The sequence below is a fragment of the Petromyzon marinus genome, chromosome 76, assembly GCF_048934315.1.
Source record: "Petromyzon marinus isolate PM22_M1 ecotype Great Lakes invasive population chromosome 76, UKy_Petmar_22M1.pri1.0, whole genome shotgun sequence".
Classification (NCBI taxonomy): domain Eukaryota; kingdom Metazoa; phylum Chordata; class Hyperoartia; order Petromyzontiformes; family Petromyzontidae; genus Petromyzon; species Petromyzon marinus.
This window is the reverse complement of record NC_133742.1, coordinates 3035162-3059225: the sequence shown is the minus strand read 5'-3', so window position 1 is coordinate 3059225 and position 24064 is coordinate 3035162. Positions and strand designations below refer to the sequence as shown.

General features: G+C 43.3%; 1 protein-coding gene across 1 annotated transcript; it reads right to left on the bottom strand.

The window, feature by feature from the left end:
- Positions 1–275: 275 nt before the first annotated feature.
- LOC142907247 (uncharacterized) lies at positions 276–23878 on the bottom strand. Its single transcript, XM_076056520.1, has 2 exons — positions 21853–23878; positions 276–21819 (listed from the first exon to the last, which is right to left on the bottom strand). Exons 1-2 carry the CDS (start codon positions 23680–23682, stop codon positions 21367–21369), a joined length of 2283 nt encoding a protein of 760 aa, XP_075912635.1. The 5' UTR covers positions 23683–23878; the 3' UTR covers positions 276–21366.
- Between the last annotated feature and the right edge of the window lie 186 nt (positions 23879–24064).

Genomic DNA, 24064 nt, shown 5'->3' with positions numbered 1-24064 from the left:
CAACAATCATAGACCCCACCAAGACCACAACAACAACAACAATCATAGACCCCACCAAGACCACAAGAACAACAACATTCACAGACCACACCAAGACCACAACAACAACAACAATCATAGACCCCACCAAGACCACAAGAACAACAACATTCATAGACCCCACCAAGACCACAACAACAATCATAGACCCCACCAAGACCACAACAACAACAACAATCATAGACCCCACCAAGACCACAACAACAACAATAATAGACAACACAAAGACCACAACAACAACAACAATCATAGACCCACCAAGACCACAACAACAACAACAACAATCATAGACGCCACCAAGACCACAACAACAACAACAATCATAGACCACACCAAGACCACAACAACAACAACAATCATAGACGCCACCAAGACCACAACAACAACAACAATCATAGACCACACCAAGACCACAACAACAACAACAATCATAGACCCAACCAAGACCACAACAACAACAATCATAGACCACGCGAAGACCACAACAATAACAACAACAGTCTCAGGCCACACCAAGACCACAACAACACTCATAGACCCCACCAAGACCAAATAACAATAACAACAACAATCATAGACCCCACCAGACCACAACAACAACAATCATAGACCCCACCAAGACCACAACAACAATCATAGACCCCACCAAGACCACAACAACAACAACAATCATAGACAACACAAAGACCACAACAACAACAATCATTGACCCCACCAGGCAACAACTACAACAACAATCATAGACCACACCAAGACCACAACAACAACAATCATAGACCCCACCAAGACCACAACAACAACAACAATCATAGACCCCACCAAGACCACAACAACAACAATCATAGACCCACCAAGACCACAACAACAACAATCATAGACCCCACCAAGACCACAACAACAACAACAATCATAGACCACACCAAGACCACAACAACAACAACAATCATAGACCCCACCAAGACCACAACAACAACAATAATCATAGACCCCACCAAGACCACAACAACAACAACAATCATAGACCACACCAAGACCACAACAACAACAACAATCATAGACCCCACCAGACCACAACAACAACAATCATAGACCCCACCAAGACCAAAACAACAACAACAATCATAGACCACACCAAGACCACAACAACAACAATCATAGACCACACCAAGACCACAACAACAACAACAATCATAGACCACACCAAGACCACAACAACAACAACAATCATAGACCACACCAAGACCACAACAACAACAACAATCATAGACCACACCAAGACCACAACAACAACAATCATAGACCCCACCAAGACCACAACAACAACAACAGTCCCAGACCACACCAAGACTACAACAATCATAGACCCCACCAAGACCACAACAATAACAACAATCATAGACCACACCAAGACCATAACAATAACAACAATCATAGACCACACCAAGACCACAACAATAACAACAATCATAGACCCCACCAAGACCACAACAACAACAACAGGCCCAGACCACACCAAGACCACAACAACAATCATAGACCCCACCACGACCACAACAACAACAATCATAGACCACACCAAGACCACAACAACAATCATAGACCCCACCAAGACCACAACAACAACAACAATCATAGACCCCACCAAGACCACAACAACAACAACAATCATAGACCACACCAAGACCACAACAACAACAACAATCATAGACCACATCAAGACCACAACAACAACAACAATCATAGACCCCACCAAGACCACAACAACAACAACAATCATATACCCCACCAAGACCACAACAACAACAATCATAGACCCCACCAAGACCACAAGAACAACAACATTCATAGACCACACCAAGACCACAACAACAACAACAATCATAGACCCCAACAAGACCACAAGAACAACAACATTCATAGACCCCACCAAGACCACAACAACAACAACAATCATAGACCCCACCAAGACCACAACAACAACAACAATCATAGACCCCACCAAGACCACAACAACAACAACAATCATAGACCACGCGAAGACCACAACAATAACAACAACAGTCCCAGGCCACACCAAGACCACAACAACAATCATAGACCCCACCAAGACCACAACAACAACAACAATCATAGACCCCACCAAGACCACAACAACAACAATCATAGACAACACAAAGACCACAACAACAACAACAATCATAGACCCACCAAGACCACAACAACAACAACAATCATAGACGCCACCAAGACCACAACAACAACAACAATCATAGACCACACCAAGACCACAACAACAACAACAATCATAGACGCCACCAAGACCACAACAAGAACAACAACAATCATAGACCACACCAAGACCACAACAACAACAACAATCATAGACCCCACCAAGACCACAACAACAACAATCATAGACCACGCGAAGACCACAACAATAACAACAACAGTCCCAGGCCACACCAAGACCACAACAACAATCATAGACCCCACCAAGACCAAATAACAATAACAACAACAATCATAGACCCCACCAGACCACAACAACAACAATCATAGACCCCACCAAGACCACAACAACAACAACAATCATAGACCCCACCAAGACCACAACAACAACAATCATAGACAACACAAAGACCACAACAACAACAATCATTGACCCCACCAGGCAACAACTACAACAACAATCATAGACCACACCAAGACCACAACAACAACAACAATCATAGACCACACCAAGACCACAACAACAACAATCATAGACCCCACCAAGACCACAACAACAACAACAGTCCCAGACCACACCAAGACTACAACAATCATAGACCCCACCAAGACCACAACAATAACAACAATCATAGACCACACCAAGACCATAACAATAACAACAATCATAGACCACACCAAGACCACAACAATAACAACAATCATAGACCCCACCAAGACCACAACAACAACAACAGGCCCAGACCACACCAAGACCACAACAACAATCATAGACCCCACCACGACCACAACAACAACAATCATAGACCACACCAAGACCACAACAACAATCATAGACCCCACCAAGACCACAACAACAACAACAATCATAGACCCCACCAAGACCACAACAACAACAACAATCATAGACCACACCAAGACCACAACAACAACAACAATCATAGACCACATCAAGACCACAACAACAACAACAATCATAGACCCCACCAAGACCACAACAACAACAACAATCATATACCCCACCAAGACCACAACAACAACAATCATAGACCCCACCAAGACCACAAGAACAACAACATTCATAGACCACACCAAGACCACAACAACAACAACAATCATAGACCCCAACAAGACCACAAGAACAACAACATTCATAGACCCCACCAAGACCACAACAACAACAACAATCATAGACCCCACCAAGACCACAACAACAACAACAATCATAGACCCCACCAAGACCACAACAACAACAACAATCATAGACCACGCGAAGACCACAACAATAACAACAACAGTCCCAGGCCACACCAAGACCACAACAACAATCATAGACCCCACCAAGACCACAACAACAACAACAATCATAGACCCCACCAAGACCACAACAACAACAATCATAGACAACACAAAGACCACAACAACAACAACAATCATAGACCCACCAAGACCACAACAACAACAACAATCATAGACGCCACCAAGACCACAACAACAACAACAATCATAGACCACACCAAGACCACAACAACAACAACAATCATAGACGCCACCAAGACCACAACAAGAACAACAACAATCATAGACCACACCAAGACCACAACAACAACAACAATCATAGACCCCACCAAGACCACAACAACAACAATCATAGACCACGCGAAGACCACAACAATAACAACAACAGTCCCAGGCCACACCAAGACCACAACAACAATCATAGACCCCACCAAGACCAAATAACAATAACAACAACAATCATAGACCCCACCAGACCACAACAACAACAATCATAGACCCCACCAAGACCACAACAACAACAACAATCATAGACCCCACCAAGACCACAACAACAACAATCATAGACAACACAAAGACCACAACAACAACAATCATTGACCCCACCAGGCAACAACTACAACAACAATCATAGACCACACCAAGACCACAACAACAACAACAATCATAGACCCCACCAAGACCACAACAACAACAATCATAGACCAGACAAAGACCACAACAACAACAACAACAATCATAGACCCCACCAAGACCACAACAACAACAATCATAGACCACACCAAGACCACAACAACAACAACAACAATCATAGACCCCACCAAGACCACAACAACAACAATCATAGACCACACAAAGACGACAACAACAACAACAACAATCATAGACCCACAAAGACCACAACAATAACAACAACTATCATAGACCCCACCAAGACCACAACAACAACAACAATCATAGACCCCACCAAGACCACAACAACAACAGCAATCATAGACCACACAAAGACCACAACAACAACAACAACAATCATAGACCCACCAAGACCACAACAATAACAACAACTATCATAGACCCCACCAAGACCACAACAACAACAATCATAGACCCACCAAGACCACAACAATAACAACAACAATCATAGACCACACCAAGACCACAACAACAACAATCATAGACCCCACCAAGACCACAACAACAACAACAATCATAGACCACACCAAGACCACAACAACAACAACAATCATAGACCCCACCAAGACCACAACAACAACAATAATCATAGACCCCACCAAGACCACAACAACAACAACAACAATCATAGACCACACCAAGACCACAACAACAACAACAATCATAGACCCCACCAGACGATAACAACAACAATCATAGACCCCACCAAGACCACAACAACAACAATCATAGACCCACCAAGACCACAACAATAACAACAACTATCATAGACCCCACCAAGACCACAACAACAACAACAATCATAGACCCCACCAAGACCACAACAACAACAACAATCATAGACCACACCAAGACCACAACAACAACAACAATCATAGACCCCACCAAGACCACAACAACAACAATAATCATAGACCCCACCAAGACCACAACAACAACAACAATCATAGACCACACCAAGACCACAACAACAACAACAATCATAGACCCCACCAGACCATAACAACAACAATCATAGACCCCACCAAGACCACAACAACAACAACAATCATAGACCACACCAAGACCACAACAACAACAATCATAGACCACACCAAGACCACAACAACAACAACAATCATAGACCCCACCAGACCATAACAACAACAATCATAGACCCCACCAGACCACAACAACAACAATCATAGACCCCACCAAGACCAAAACAACAACAACAATCATAGACCCCACCAAGACCACAACAACAACAATCATAGACAACACAAAGACCACAACAACAACAATCATTGACCCCACCAGGCAACAACTACAACAACAATCATAGACCACACCAAAACCACAACAACAACAATCATAGACCAGACAAAGACCACAACAACAACAACAACAATCATAGACCCCACCAAGACCACAACAACAACAATCATAGACCCCACCAAGACCACAACAACAACAATCATAGACCACACCAAGACCACAACAACAACAACAACAATCATAGACCCCACCAAGACCACAACAACAACAATCATAGACCACACAAAGACCACAACAACAACAACAACAATCATAGACCCACCAAGACCACAACAATAACAACAACTATCATAGACCCCACCAAGACCACAACAACAACAACAATCATAGACCCCACCAAGACCACAACAACAACAGCAATCATAGACCACACAAAGACCACAACAACAACAACAATCATAGACCCACCAAGACCACAACAATAACAACAACTATCATAGACCCCACCAAGACCACAACAACAACAATCATAGACCCACCAAAACCACAACAATAACAACAACAATCATAGACCACACCAAGACCACAACAACAACAATCATAGACCCCACCAAGACCACAACAACAACAACAATCATAGACCACACCAAGACCACAACAACAACAACAATCATAGACCCCACCAAGACCACAACAACAACAATAATCATAGACCCCACCAAGACCACAACAACAACAACAACAATCATAGACCACACCAAGACCACAACAACAACAACAATCATAGACCCCACCAGACCATAACAACAATCATAGACCCCACCAAGACCACAACAACAACAACAATCATAGACCACACCAAGACCACAACAACAACAATCATAGACCACACCAAGACCACAACAACAACAACAACAATCATAGACCACACCAAGACCACAACAACAATCATAGATCACACCAAGACCACAACAACAACAACAATCATAGACCCCACCAAGACCACAACAACAACAATCATAGACCACACCAAGACCACAACAACAACAACAACAATCATAGACCCCACCAAGACCACAACAACAACAATCATAGACCACACAAAGACCACAACAACAACAACAACAATCATAGACCCACCAAGACCACAACAATAACAACAACTATCATAGACCCCACCAAGACCACAACAACAACAACAATCATAGACCCCACCAAGACCACAACAACAACAGCAATCATAGACCACACAAAGACCACAACAACAACAACAATCATAGACCCACCAAGACCACAACAATAACAACAACTATCATAGACCCCACCAAGACCACAACAACAACAATCATAGACCCACCAAGACCACAACAATAACAACAACAATCATAGACCACACCAAGACCACAACAACAACAATCATAGACCCCACCAAGACCACAACAACAACAACAATCATAGACCACACCAAGACCATAACAACAACAACAATCATAGACCCCACGAAGACCACAACAACAACAATAATCATAGACCCCACCAAGACCACAACAACAACAACAACAATCATAGACCACACCAAGACCACAACAACAACAACAATCATAGACCCCACCAGACCATAACAACAACAATCATAGACCCCACCAAGACCACAACAACAACAACAATCATAGACCACACCAAGACCACAACAACAACAATCATAGACCACACCAAGACCACAACAACAACAACAACAATCATAGACCACACCAAGACCACAACAACAATCATAGATCACACCAAGACCACAACAACAACAACAATCATAGACCACACCAAGACCACAACAACAACAATCATAGACCCCACCAAGACCACAACAACAACAACAGTCCCAGACCACACCAAGACTACAACAATCATAGACCCCACCAAGACCACAACAATAACAACAATCATAGACCACACCAAGACCATAACAATAACAACAATCATAGACCACACCAAGACCACAACAACAACAATCATAGACCACATCAAGACCACAACAACAACAACAATCATAGACCCTACCAAGACCACAACAACAACAACAATGATTGACCACACCAAGACCACAACAACAACAACAATCATAGACCCCACCAAGACCACAACAACAACAACAATCATAGACCCCACCAAGACCACAACAACAACAACAATCATAGACCACACCAAGACCACAACAACAACAACAATCATAGACGCCACCAAGACCACAACAACAACAACAATCATAGTCCCCACCAAGACCACAACAACAACAACAATCATAGACCCCACCAAGACCACAACAACAACAATCATAGACCACACCAAGACCACAACAACAACAATCATAGACCACATCAAGACCACAACAACAACAACAATCATAGACCCCACCAAGACGACAACAACAACAACAATCATAGACCCCACCAAGACCACAACAACAACAACAATCATAGACCCCACCAAGACCACAAGAACAACAACATTCACAGACCACACCAAGACCACAACAACAACAACAATCATAGACCCCACCAAGACCACAAGAACAACAACATTCATAGACCCCACCAAGACCACAACAACAATCATAGACCCCACCAAGACCACAACAACAACAACAATCATAGACCCCACCAAGACCACAACAACAACAACAATCATAGACCACGCGAAGACCACAACAATAACAACAACAGTCCCAGGCCACACCAAGACCACAACAACAATCATATACCCCACCAAGACCACAACAACAACAACAATCATAGACCCCACCAAGACCACAACAACAACAATCATAGACAACACAAAGACCACAACAACAACAACAATCATAGACCCACCAAGACCACAACAACAACAACAACAATCATAGACGCCACCAAGACCACAACAACAACAACAATCATAGACCACACCAAGACCACAACAACAACAACAATCATAGACGCCACCAAGACCACAACAACAACAACAATCATAGACCACACCAAGACCACAACAACAACAACAATCATAGACCCAACCAAGACCACAACAACAACAATCATAGACCACGCGAAGACCACAACAATAACAACAACAGTCTCAGGCCACACCAAGACCACAACAACACTCATAGACCCCACCAAGACCAAATAACAATAACAACAACAATCATAGACCCCACCAGACCACAACAACAACAATCATAGACCCCACCAAGACCACAACAACAATCATAGACCCCACCAAGACCACAACAACAACAACAATCATAGACAACACAAAGACCACAACAACAACAATCATTGACCCCACCAGGCAACAACTACAACAACAATCATAGACCACACCAAGACCACAACAACAACAATCATAGACCCCACCAAGACCACAACAACAACAACAATCATAGACCCCACCAAGACCACAACAACAACAATCATAGACCCACCAAGACCACAACAACAACAATCATAGACCCCACCAAGACCACAACAACAACAACAATCATAGACCACACCAAGACCACAACAACAACAACAATCATAGACCCCACCAAGACCACAACAACAACAATAATCATAGACCCCACCAAGACCACAACAACAACAACAATCATAGACCACACCAAGACCACAACAACAACAACAACAATCATAGACCCCACCAGACCACAACAACAACAATCATAGACCCCACCAAGACCAAAACAACAACAACAATCATAGACCACACCAAGACCACAACAACAACAATCATAGACCACACCAAGACCACAACAACAACAACAATCATAGACCCCACCAAGACCACAACAACAACAACAATCATAGACCCCACCAAGACCACAAGAACAACAACATTCACAGACCACACCAAGACCACAACAACAACAACAATCATAGACCCCACCAAGACCACAAGAACAACAACATTCATAGACCCCACCAAGACCACAACAACAATCATAGACCCCACCAAGACCACAACAACAACAACAATCATAGACCCCACCAAGACCACAACAACAACAACAATCATAGACCACGCGAAGACCACAACAATAACAACAACAGTCCCAGGCCACACCAAGACCACAACAACAATCATATACCCCACCAAGACCACAACAACAACAACAATCATAGACCCCACCAAGACCACAACAACAACAATCATAGACAACACAAAGACCACAACAACAACAACAATCATAGACCCACCAAGACCACAACAACAACAACAACAATCATAGACGCCACCAAGACCACAACAACAACAACAATCATAGACCACACCAAGACCACAACAACAACAACAATCATAGACGCCACCAAGACCACAACAACAACAACAATCATAGACCACACCAAGACCACAACAACAACAACAATCATAGACCCAACCAAGACCACAACAACAACAATCATAGACCACGCGAAGACCACAACAATAACAACAACAGTCTCAGGCCACACCAAGACCACAACAACACTCATAGACCCCACCAAGACCAAATAACAATAACAACAACAATCATAGACCCCACCAGACCACAACAACAACAATCATAGACCCCACCAAGACCACAACAACAATCATAGACCCCACCAAGACCACAACAACAACAACAATCATAGACAACACAAAGACCACAACAACAACAATCATTGACCCCACCAGGCAACAACTACAACAACAATCATAGACCACACCAAGACCACAACAACAACAATCATAGACCCCACCAAGACCACAACAACAACAACAATCATAGACCCCACCAAGACCACAACAGCAACAATCATAGACCCACCAAGACCACAACAACAACAATCATAGACCCCACCAAGACCACAACAACAACAACAATCATAGACCACACCAAGACCACAACAACAACAACAATCATAGACCCCACCAAGACCACAACAACAACAATAATCATAGACCCCACCAAGACCACAACAACAACAACAATCATAGACCACACCAAGACCACAACAACAACAACAATCATAGACCCCACCAGACCACAACAACAACAATCATAGACCCCACCAAGACCAAAACAACAACAACAATCATAGACCACACCAAGACCACAACAACAACAATCATAGACCACACCAAGACCACAACAACAACAACAATCATAGACCACACCAAGACCACAACAACAACAACAATCATAGACCACACCAAGACCACAACAACAACAACAATCATAGACCACACCAAGACCACAACAACAACAATCATAGACCCCACCAAGACCACAACAACAACAACAGTCCCAGACCACACCAAGACTACAACAATCATAGACCCCACCAAGACCACAACAATAACAACAATCATAGACCACACCAAGACCATAACAATAACAACAATCATAGACCACACCAAGACCACAACAATAACAACAATCATAGACCCCACCAAGACCACAACAACAACAACAGGCCCAGACCACACCAAGACCACAACAACAATCATAGACCCCACCACGACCACAACAACAACAATCATAGACCACACCAAGACCACAACAACAATCATAGACCCCACCAAGACCACAACAACAACAACAATCATAGACCCCACCAAGACCACAACAACAACAACAATCATAGACCACACCAAGACCAAAACAACAACAACAATCATAGACCACATCAAGACCACAACAACAACAACAATCATAGACCCCACCAAGACCACAACAACAACAACAATCATAGACCCCACCAAGACCACAACAACAACAATCATAGACCCCACCAAGACCACAAGAACAACAACATTCATAGACCACACCAAGACCACAACAACAACAACAATCATAGACCCCAACAAGACCACAAGAACAACAACATTCATAGACCCCACCAAGACCACAACAACAACAACAATCATAGACCCCACCAAGACCACAACAACAACAACAATCATAGACCCCACCAAGACCACAACAACAACAACAATCATAGACCACGCGAAGACCACAACAATAACAACAACAGTCCCAGGCCACACCAAGACCACAACAACAATCATAGACCCCACCAAGACCACAACAACAACAACAATCATAGACCCCACCAAGACCACAACAACAACAATCATAGACAACACAAAGACCACAACAACAACAACAATCATAGACCCACCAAGACCACAACAACAACAACAATCATAGACGCCACCAAGACCACAACAACAACAACAATCATAGACCACACCAAGACCACAACAACAACAACAATCATAGACGCCACCAAGACCACAACAAGAACAACAACAATCATAGACCACACCAAGACCACAACAACAACAACAATCATAGACCCCACCAAGACCACAACAACAACAATCATAGACCACGCGAAGACCACAACAATAACAACAACAGTCCCAGGCCACACCAAGACCACAACAACAATCACAGACCCCACCAAGACCAAATAACAATAACAACAACAATCATAGACCCCACCAGACCACAACAACAACAATCATAGACCCCACCGAGACCACAACAACAACAACAATCATAGACCCCACCAAGACCACAACAACAACAATCATAGACAACACAAAGACCACAACAACAACAATCATTGACCCCACCAGGCAACAACTACAACAACAATCATAGACCACACCAAGACCACAACAACAACAACAATCATAGACCCCACCAAGACCACAACAACAACAATCATAGACCAGACAAAGACCACAACAACAACAACAACAATCATAGACCCCACCAAGACCACAACAACAACAATCATAGACCACACCAAGACCACAACAACAACAACAACAATCATAGACCCCACCAAGACCACAACAACAACAATCATAGACCACACAAAGACGACAACAACAACAACAACAATCATAGACCCACCAAGACCACAACAATAACAACAACTATCATAGACCCCACCAAGACCACAACAACAACAACAATCATAGACCCCACCAAGACCACAACAACAACAGCAATCATAGACCACACAAAGACCACAACAACAACAACAACAATCATAGACCCACCAAGACCACAACAATAACAACAACTATCATAGACCCCACCAAGACCACAACAACAACAATCATAGACCCACCAAGACCACAACAATAACAACAACAATCATAGACCACACCAAGACCACAACAACAACAATCATAGACCCCACCAAGACCACAACAACAACAACAATCATAGACCACACCAAGACCACAACAACAACAACAATCATAGACCCCACCAAGACCACAACAACAACAATAATCATAGACCCCACCAAGACCACAACAACAACAACAACAATCATAGACCACACCAAGACCACAACAACAACAACAATCATAGACCCCACCAGACGATAACAACAACAATCATAGACCCCACCAAGACCACAACAACAACAACAATCATAGACCCCACCAAGACCACAACAACAACAACAATCATAGACCACGCGAAGACCACAACAATAACAACAACAGTCCCAGGCCACACCAAGACCACAACAACAATCATAGACCCCACCAAGACCACAACAACAACAACAATCATAGACCCCACCAAGACCACAACAACAACAATCATAGACAACACAAAGACCACAACAACAACAACAATCATAGACCCACCAAGACCACAACAACAACAACAACAATCATAGACGCCACCAAGACCACAACAACAACAACAATCATAGACCACACCAAGACCACAACAACAACAACAATCATAGACGCCACCAAGACCACAACAAGAACAACAACAATCATAGACCACACCAAGACCACAACAACAACAACAATCATAGACCCCACCAAGACCACAACAACAACAATCATAGACCACGCGAAGACCACAAAAATAACAACAACAGTCCCAGGCCACACCAAGACCACAACAACAATCATAGACCCAACCAAGACCAAATAACAATAACAACAACAATCATAGACCCCACCAGACCACAACAACAACAATCATAGACCCCACCAAGACCACAACAACAACAACAATCATTGACCCCACCAAGACCACAACAACAACAATCATAGACCACACCAAGACCACAACAACAACAACAACAATCATAGACCCCACCAAGACCACAACAACAACAATCATAGACCACACAAAGACCACAACAACAACAACAATCATAGACCCACCAAGACCACAACAACAACAACAATCATAGACCCCACCAAGACCACAACAACAACAATCATAGACCACGCGAAGACCACAAAAATAACAACAACAGTCCCAGGCCACACCAAGACCACAACAACAATCATAGACCCCACCAAGACCAAATAACAATAACAACAACAATCATAGACCCCACCAGACCACAACAACAACAATCATAGACCCCACCAAGACCACAACAACAACAACAATCATTGACCCCACCAAGACCACAACAACAACAATCATAGACCCCACCAAGACCACAACAACAACAGCAATCATAGACCACACAAAGACCACAACAACAACAACAATCATAGACCCACCAAGACCACAACAATAACAACAACTATCATAGACCCCACCAAGACCACAACAACAACAATCATAGACCCACCAAGACCACAACAATAACAACAACAATCATAGACCACACCAAGACCACAACAACAACAATCATAGACCCCACCAAGACCACAACAACAACAACAATCATAGACCACACCAAGACCACAACAACAACAACAATCATAGACCCCACCAAGACCACAACAACAACAATAATCATAGACCCCACCAAGACCACAACAACAACAACAACAATCATAGACCACACCAAGACCACAACAACAACAACAATCATAGACCCCACCAGACCATAACAACAACAATCATAGACCCCACCAAGACCACAACAACAACAACAATCATAGACCACACCAAGACCACAACAACAACAATCATAGACCACACCAAGACCACAACAACAACAACAATCATAGACCCCACCAGACCATAACAACAACAATCATAGACCCCACCAGACCACAACAACAACAATCATAGACCCCACCAAGACCACAACAACAACAACAATCATAGACCCCACCAAGACCACAACAACAACAATCATAGACAACACAAAGACCACAACAACAACAATCATTGACCCCACCAGGCAACAACTACAACAACAATCATAGACCACACCAAGACCACAACAACAACAACAATCATAGACCCCACCAAGACCACAACAACAACAATCATAGACCAGACAAAGACCACAACAACAACAACAACAATCATAGACCCCACCAAGACCACAACAACAACAATCATAGACCACACCAAGACCACAACAACAACAACAACAATCATAGACCCCACCAAGACCACAACAACAACAATCATAGACCACACAAAGACCACAACAACAACAACAACAACAATCATAGACCCACCAAGACCACAACAATAACAACAACTATCATAGACCCCACCAAGACCACAACAACAACAACAATCATAGACCCCACCAAGACCACAACAACAACAGCAATCATAGACCACACAAAGACCACAACAACAACAACAATCATAGACCCACCAAGACCACAACAATAACAACAACTATCATAGACCCCACCAAGACCACAACAACAACAATCATAGACCCACCAAAACCACAACAATAACTACAACAATCATAGACCACACCAAGACCACAACAACAACAATCATAGACCCTACCAAGACCACAACAACAACAACAATCATAGACCACACCAAGACCACAACAACAACAACAATCATAGACCCCACCAAGACCACAACAACAACAATAATCATAGACCCCACCAAGACCACAACAACAACAACAACAATCATAGACCACACCAAGACCACAACAACAACAACAATCATAGACCCCACCAGACCATAACAACAACAATCATAGACCCCACCAAGACCACAACAACAACAACAATCATAGACCACACCAAGACCACAACAACAACAATCATAGACCACACCAAGACCACAACAACAACAACAATCATAGACCACACCAAGACCACAACAACAATCATAGATCACACCAAGACCACAACAACAACAACAATCATAGACCCCACCAAGACCACAACAACAACAATCATAGACCACACCAAGACCACAACAACAACAACAACAATCATAGACCCCACCAAGACCACAACAACAACAATCATAGACCACACAAAGACCACAACAACAACAACAACAATCATAGACCCACCAAGACCACAACAATAACAACAACTATCATAGACCCCACCAAGACCACAACAACAACAACAATCATAGACCCCACCAAGACCACAACAACAACAGCAATCATAGACCACACAAAGACCACAACAACAACAACAATCATAGACCCACCAAGACCACAACAATAACAACAACTATCATAGACCCCACCAAGACCACAACAACAACAATCATAGACCCACCAAGACCACAACAATAACAACAACAATCATAGACCACACCAAGACCACAACAACAACAATCATAGACCCCACCAAGACCACAACAACAACAACAATCATAGACCACACCAAGACCACAACAACAACAACAATCATAGACCCCACCAAGACCACAACAACAACAATAATCATAGACCCCACCAAGACCACAACAACAACAACAACAATCATAGATCACACCAAGACCACAACAACAACAACAATCATAGACCCCACCAGACCATAACAACAACAATCATAGACCCCACCAAGACCACAACAACAACAACAATCATAGACCACACCAAGACCACAACAACAACAATCATAGACCACACCAAGACCACAACAACAACAACAACAATCATAGACCACACCAAGACCACAACAACAATCATAGATCACACCAAGACCACAACAACAACAACAATCATAGACCACACCAAGACCACAACAACAACAATCATAGACCCCACCAAGACCACAACAACAACAACAGTCCCAGACCACACCAAGACTACAACAATCATAGACCCCACCAAGACCACAACAATAACAACAATCATAGACCACACCAAGACCATAACAATAACAACAATCATAGACCACACCAAGACCACAACAATAACAACAATCATAGACCCCACCAAGACCACAACAACAACAACAGGCCCAGACCACACCAAGACCACAACAACAATCATAGACCCCACCAAGACCACAACAACAACAACAATCATAGACCACACCAAGACCACAACAACAATCATAGACCCCACCAAGACCACAACAACAACAACAATCATAGACCTCACCAAGACCACAACAACAACAACAATCATAGACCACATCAAGACCACAACAACAACAACAGTCCCAGGCCACACCAAGACCACAACAACAACAATCATAGACCACACCAAGACCACAACAACAACAATCATAGACCCCACCAAGACCACAACAACAACAACAACAATCATAGACCACACCAAGACCACAACAACAATCATAGACCCCACCAAGACCACAACAACAACAACAGTCCCAGGCCACACCAAGACTACAACAATCATAGACCCCACCAAGACCACAACAATAACAACAATCATAGACCACACCAAGACCATAACAATAACAACAATCATAGACCACACCAAGACCACAACAATAACAACAATCATAGACCCCACCAAGACCACAACAACAACAACAGGCCCAGACCACACCAAGACCACAACAACAATCATAGACCCCACCAAGACCACAACAACAACAACAATCATAGACCACACCAAGACCACAACAACAAACATAGACCCCACCAAGACCACAACAACAACAACAATCATAGACCCCACCAAGACCACAACAACAACAACAATCATAGACCACACCAAGACCACAACAACAACAACAATCATAGACCACATTAAGACCACAACAACAACAACAATCATAGACCCCACCAAGACCACAACAACAACAACAATCATAGACCCCACCAAGACCACAACAACAACAACAATCATAGACCCCACCAAGACCACAAGAACAACAACATTCATAGACCACACCAAGACCACAACAACAACAACAATCATAGACCCCACCAAGACCACAAGAACAACAACATTCATAGACCCCACCAAGACCACAACAACAACAACAATCATAGACCCCACCAAGACCACAACAACAACAACAATCATAGACCCCACCAAGACCACAACAACAACAACAATCATAGACCCCACCAAGACCACAACAACAACAATCATAGACAACACAAAGACCACAACAACAACAACAATGATAGACCCACCAAGACCACAACAACAACAACAATCATAGACGCCACCAAGACCACAACAACAACAATCATAGACCACACCAAGACCACAACAACAACAACAACAATCATAGACGCCACCAAGACCACAACAACAACAACAACAATCATAGACCACACCAAGACCACAACAACAACAACAATCATAGACCCCACCAAGACCACAACAACAACAATCATAGACGACGCGAAGACCAAAACAATAACAACAACAGTCCCAGGCCACACCAAGACCACAACAACAATCATAGACCCCACCAAGACCAAATAACAATAACAACAACAATCATAGACCCCACCAGACCACAACAACAACAATCATAGACCCCACCAAGACCACAACAACAACAACAATCATAGACCCCACCAAGACCACAACAACAACAATCATAGACAACACAAAGACCACAACAACAACAATCATTGACCCCACCAGGCAACAACTACAACAACAATCATAGACCACACCAAGACCACAACAACAACAACAATCATAGACCACACCAAGACCACAACAACAACAATCATAGACCACACAAAGACCACAACAACAACAATCATAGACCCCACCAAGACCACAACAACAACAATCATAGACCACAAAAAGACCACAACAACAACAACAATCATTGACCCCACCAGGCAACAACTACAACAACAATCATAGACCACACCAAGACCACAACAACAACAACAATCATAGACCCCACCAAGACCACAACAACAACAATCATAGACCACACAAAGACCACAACAACAACAACAACAATCATAGACCCACCAAGACCACAACAATAACAACAACTATCATAGACCCCACCAAGACCACAACAACAACAACAATCATAGACCCCACCAAGACCACAACAACAACAGCAATCATAGACCACACAAAGACCACAACAACAACAACAATCATAGACCCACCAAGACCACAACAATAACAACAACTATCATAGACCCCACCAAGACCACAACAACAACAACAATCATAGACCCCACCAAGACCACAACAACAACAATCATAGACCCACCAAGACCACAACAATAACAACAACAATCATTGACCACACCAAGACCACAACAACAACAATCATAGACCCCACCAAGACCACAACAACAACAACAATCATAGACCACACCAAGACCACAACAACAACAACAACAATCATAGACCCCACCAAGACCACAACAACAACAATAATCATAGACCCCACCAAGACCACAACAACAACAACAATCATAGACCACACCAAGACCACAACAACAACAACAATCATAGACCCCACCAGACCATAACAACAACAATCATAGACCCCACCAAGACCACAACAACAACAACAATCATAGACCACACCAAGACCACAACAACAACAATCATAGACCACACCAAGACCACAACAACAACAACAATCATAGACCACACCAAGACCACAACAACAATCATAGATCACACCAAGACCACAACAACAACAACAATCATAGACCACACCAAGACCACAACAACAACAATCATAGACCCCACCAAGACCACAACAACAACAACAGTCCCAGACCACGCCAAGACTACAACAATCATAGACCCCACCAAGACCACAACAATAACAACAATCATAGACCACACCAAGACCATAACAATAACAACAATCATAGACCACACCAAGACCACAACAATAACAACAATCATAGACCCCACCAAGACCACAACAACAACAACAGGCCCAGACCACACCAAGACCACAACAACAATCATAGACCCCACCAAGACCACAACAACAACAACAATCATAGACCACACCAAGACCACAACAACAATCATAGACCCCACCAAGACCACAACAACAACAACAATCATAGACCTCACCAAGACCACAACAACAACAACAATCATAGACCACATCAAGACCACAACAACAACAACAGTCCCAGGCCACACCAAGACCACAACAACAACAATCATAGACCACACCAAGACCACAACAACAACAATCATAGACCCCACCAAGACCACAACAACAACAACAATCATAGACCACACCAAGACCACAGCAACAATCATAGACCCCACCAAGACCACAACAACAACAACAATCATAGACCTCACCAATACCACAACAACAACAACAATCATAGACCACATCAAGACCACAACAACAACAACAGTCCCAGGCCACACCAAGACCACAACAACAACAATCATAGACCACACCAAGACCACAACAACAACAACAATCATAGACCACACCAAGACCACAACAACAACAACAATCATAGACCCCACCAGACCATAACAACAACAATCATAGACCCCACCAAGACCACAACAACAACAACAATCATAGACCACACCAAGACCACAACAACAACAATCATAGACCACACCAAGACCACAACAACAACAACAATCATAGACCACACCAAGACCACAACAACAACAACAATCATAGACCACACCAAGACCACAACAACAACAACAATTATAGACCACACCAAGACCACAACAACAACAATCATAGACCCCACCAAGACCACAACAACAACAACAGTCCCAGACCACACCAAGACTACAACAATCATAGACCCCACCAAGACCACAACAATAACAACAATCATAGACCACACCAAGACCATAACAATAACAACAATCATAGACCACACCAAGACCACAACAATAACAACAATCATAGACCCCACCAAGACCACAACAACAACAACAGGCCCAGACCACACCAAGACCACAACAACAATCATAGACCCCACCAAGACCACAACAACAACAACAATCATAGACCACACCAAGACCACAACAACAATCATAGACCCCACCAAGACCACAACAACAACAACAATCATAGACCTCACCAAGACCACAACAACAACAACAATCATAGACCACATCAAGACCACAACAACAACAACAGTCCCAGGCCACACCAAGACCACAACAACAACAATCATAGACCACACCAAGACCACAACAACAACAATCATAGACCCCACCAAGACCACAACAACAACAACAATCATAGACCACACCAAGACCACAACAACAATCATAGACCCCACCAAGACCACAACAACAACAACAACAATCATAGACCTCACCAAGACCACAACAACAACAATCATAGACCACATCAAGACCACAACAACAACAACAACAGTCCCAGGCCACACCAAGACCACAACAACAACAATCATAGACCACACCAAGACCACAACAACAACAATCATAGACCCCACCAAGACCACAACAACAATCATAGACCACACCAAGACCACAACAACAATCATAGACCCCACCAAGACCACAACAACAACAACAATCATAGACCACACCAAGACCACAACAACAACAACAATCATAGACCCCACCAAGACCACAACAACAACAACAGTCCCAGACCACACCAAGACTACAACAATCATAGACCCCACCAAAACCACAACAATAACAACAATCAGACCACACCAAGACCATAACAATAACAACAATCATAGACCACACCAAGACCACAACAATAACAACAATCATAGACCCCACCAAGACCACAACAACAACAACAGGCCCAGACCACACCAAGACCACAACAACAATCATAGACCCCACCAAGACCACAACAACAACAACAATCATAGACCACACCAAGACCACAACAACAATCATAGACCACACCAAGACCACAACAACAACAACAATCATAGACCACACCAAGACCACAACAACAACAATCATAGACCACACCAAGACCACAACAACAACAACAGTCCCAGGCCACACCAAGACCATAACAACAACAATCATAGACCTCACCAAGACCACAACAACAACAATCATAGACCCCACCAAGACCACAACAACAACAACAACAACAATCATAGACCACACCAAGACCACAACAACAATCATAGACCTCACCAAGACCACAACAACAACAATCATAGACCACATCAAGACCACAACAACAACAACAGTCCCAGGCCACACCAAGACCACAACAACAACAATCATAGACCACACCAAGACCACAACAACAACAATCATAGACCCCACCAAGACCACAACAACAACAACAATCATAGACCACACCAAGACCACAACAACAATCATAGACCCCACCAAGACCACAACAACAACAACAATCATAGACCACACCAAGACCACAACAACAACAATCATAGACCCCACCAAGACCACAACAACAACAACAGTCCCAGACCACACCAAGACTACAACAATCATAGACCCCACCAAGACCACAACAATAACAACAATCATAGACCACACCAAGACCATAACAATAACAACAATCATAGACCACACCAAGACCACAACAATAACAACAATCATAGACCCCACCAAGACCACAACAACAACAACAGGCCCAGACCACACCAAGACCACAACAACAATCATAGACCCCACCAAGACCACAACAACAACAACAATCATAGACCACACCAAGACCACAACAACAATCATAGACCCCACCAAGACCACAACAACAACAACAATCATAGACCTCACCAAGACCACAACAACAACAACAATCATAGACCACATCAAGACCACAACAACAACAACAGTCCCAGGCCACACCAAGACCACAACAACAACAATCATAGACCACACCAAGACCACAACAACAACAATCATAGACCCCACCAAGACCACAACAACAACAACAACAATCATAGACCACACCAAGACCACAACAACAATCATAGACCCCACCAAGACCACAACAACAACAACAATCATAGTCCTCACCAAGACCACAACAACAACAATCATAGACCACATCAAGACCACAACAACAACAACAGTCCCAGGCCACACCAAGACCACAACAACAACAATCATAGACCACACCAAGACCACAACAACAACAATCATAGACCCCACCAAGACCACAACAACAACAACAATCATAGACCACACCAAGACCACAACAACAATCATAGACCCCACCAAGACCACAACAACAACAACAATCATAGACCACACCAAGACCACAACAACAACAACAATCATAGACCCCACCAAGACCACAACAACAACAACAGTCCCAGACCACACCAAGACTACAACAATCATAGACCGCACCAAGACCACAACAATAACAACAATCAGACCACACCAAGACCATAACAATAACAACAATCATAGACCACACCAAGACCACAACAATAACAACAATCATAGACCCCACCAAGACCACAACAACAACAACAGGCCCAGACCACACCAAGACCACAACAACAATCATAGACCCCACCAAGACCACAACAACAACAACAATCATAGACCACACCAAGACCACAACAACAATCATAGACCACACCAAGACCACAACAACAACAACAATCATAGACCACACCAAGACCACAACAACAACAATCATAGACCACACCAAGACCACAACAACAACAACAGTCCCAGGCCACACCAAGACCATAACAACAACAATCATAGACCTCACCAAGACCACAACAACAACAATCATAGACCCCACCAAGACCACAACAACAACAACAACAATCATAGACCACACCAAGACCACAACGACAATCATAGACCCCACCAAGACCACAACATCAACAACAATTATAGACCACACCAAGACCACAACAACAACAACAGTCCCAGGCCACACCAAGACCACAACAACAATCATAGACCACACCAAGACCACAACAACAATCATAGACCACACCAAGACCACAACAACAACAACAATCATAGACCTCACCAAGACCACAACAACAACAATCATAGACCTCACCAAGACCACAACAACAACAACAACAGTCCCAGGCCACACGGGTCCAGTTACCACGCCCCCCAGCGTGCTCTCTCAACGCAGTCAGATTTTATCTTTCAATGTAAGTTAGAGTTTAATAATAGGGGTTTTCCCCTTTTTTTTCTGGCAACAAAACTGAAACCTTTATAGAAGGAATCACGTGTGCATTAACCACAATAATTGTTTCCAAAATGCAAACAAAAAAACACACTCTGATAATGTGATGATGCATTGTCCTTGAAGCTGATTGGTCCGCACCAGAGACAGCTTTCTTTTGAGCCTCGTCTCAATTGGTGCTCGACCACGTGACGCCAACGGAGGTCTAATGATGATGTAGATGTTTAACCCCGAGCCC

Bases quoted from the DNA above. Each gene is read 5' to 3' on its own strand.
- LOC142907247 (XM_076056520.1), bottom strand. From the start codon at position 23,682: ATGATTGTTGTTGTTGTGGTCTTGGTGAGGTCTATGATTGTTGTTGTT. The intron at 21,820-21,852 runs GTCTATGATTGT...GGTCTTGGTGAG, and splicing joins GTTGTTGTGGTCTTGATGTG to GTCTATGATTGTTGTTGTGG.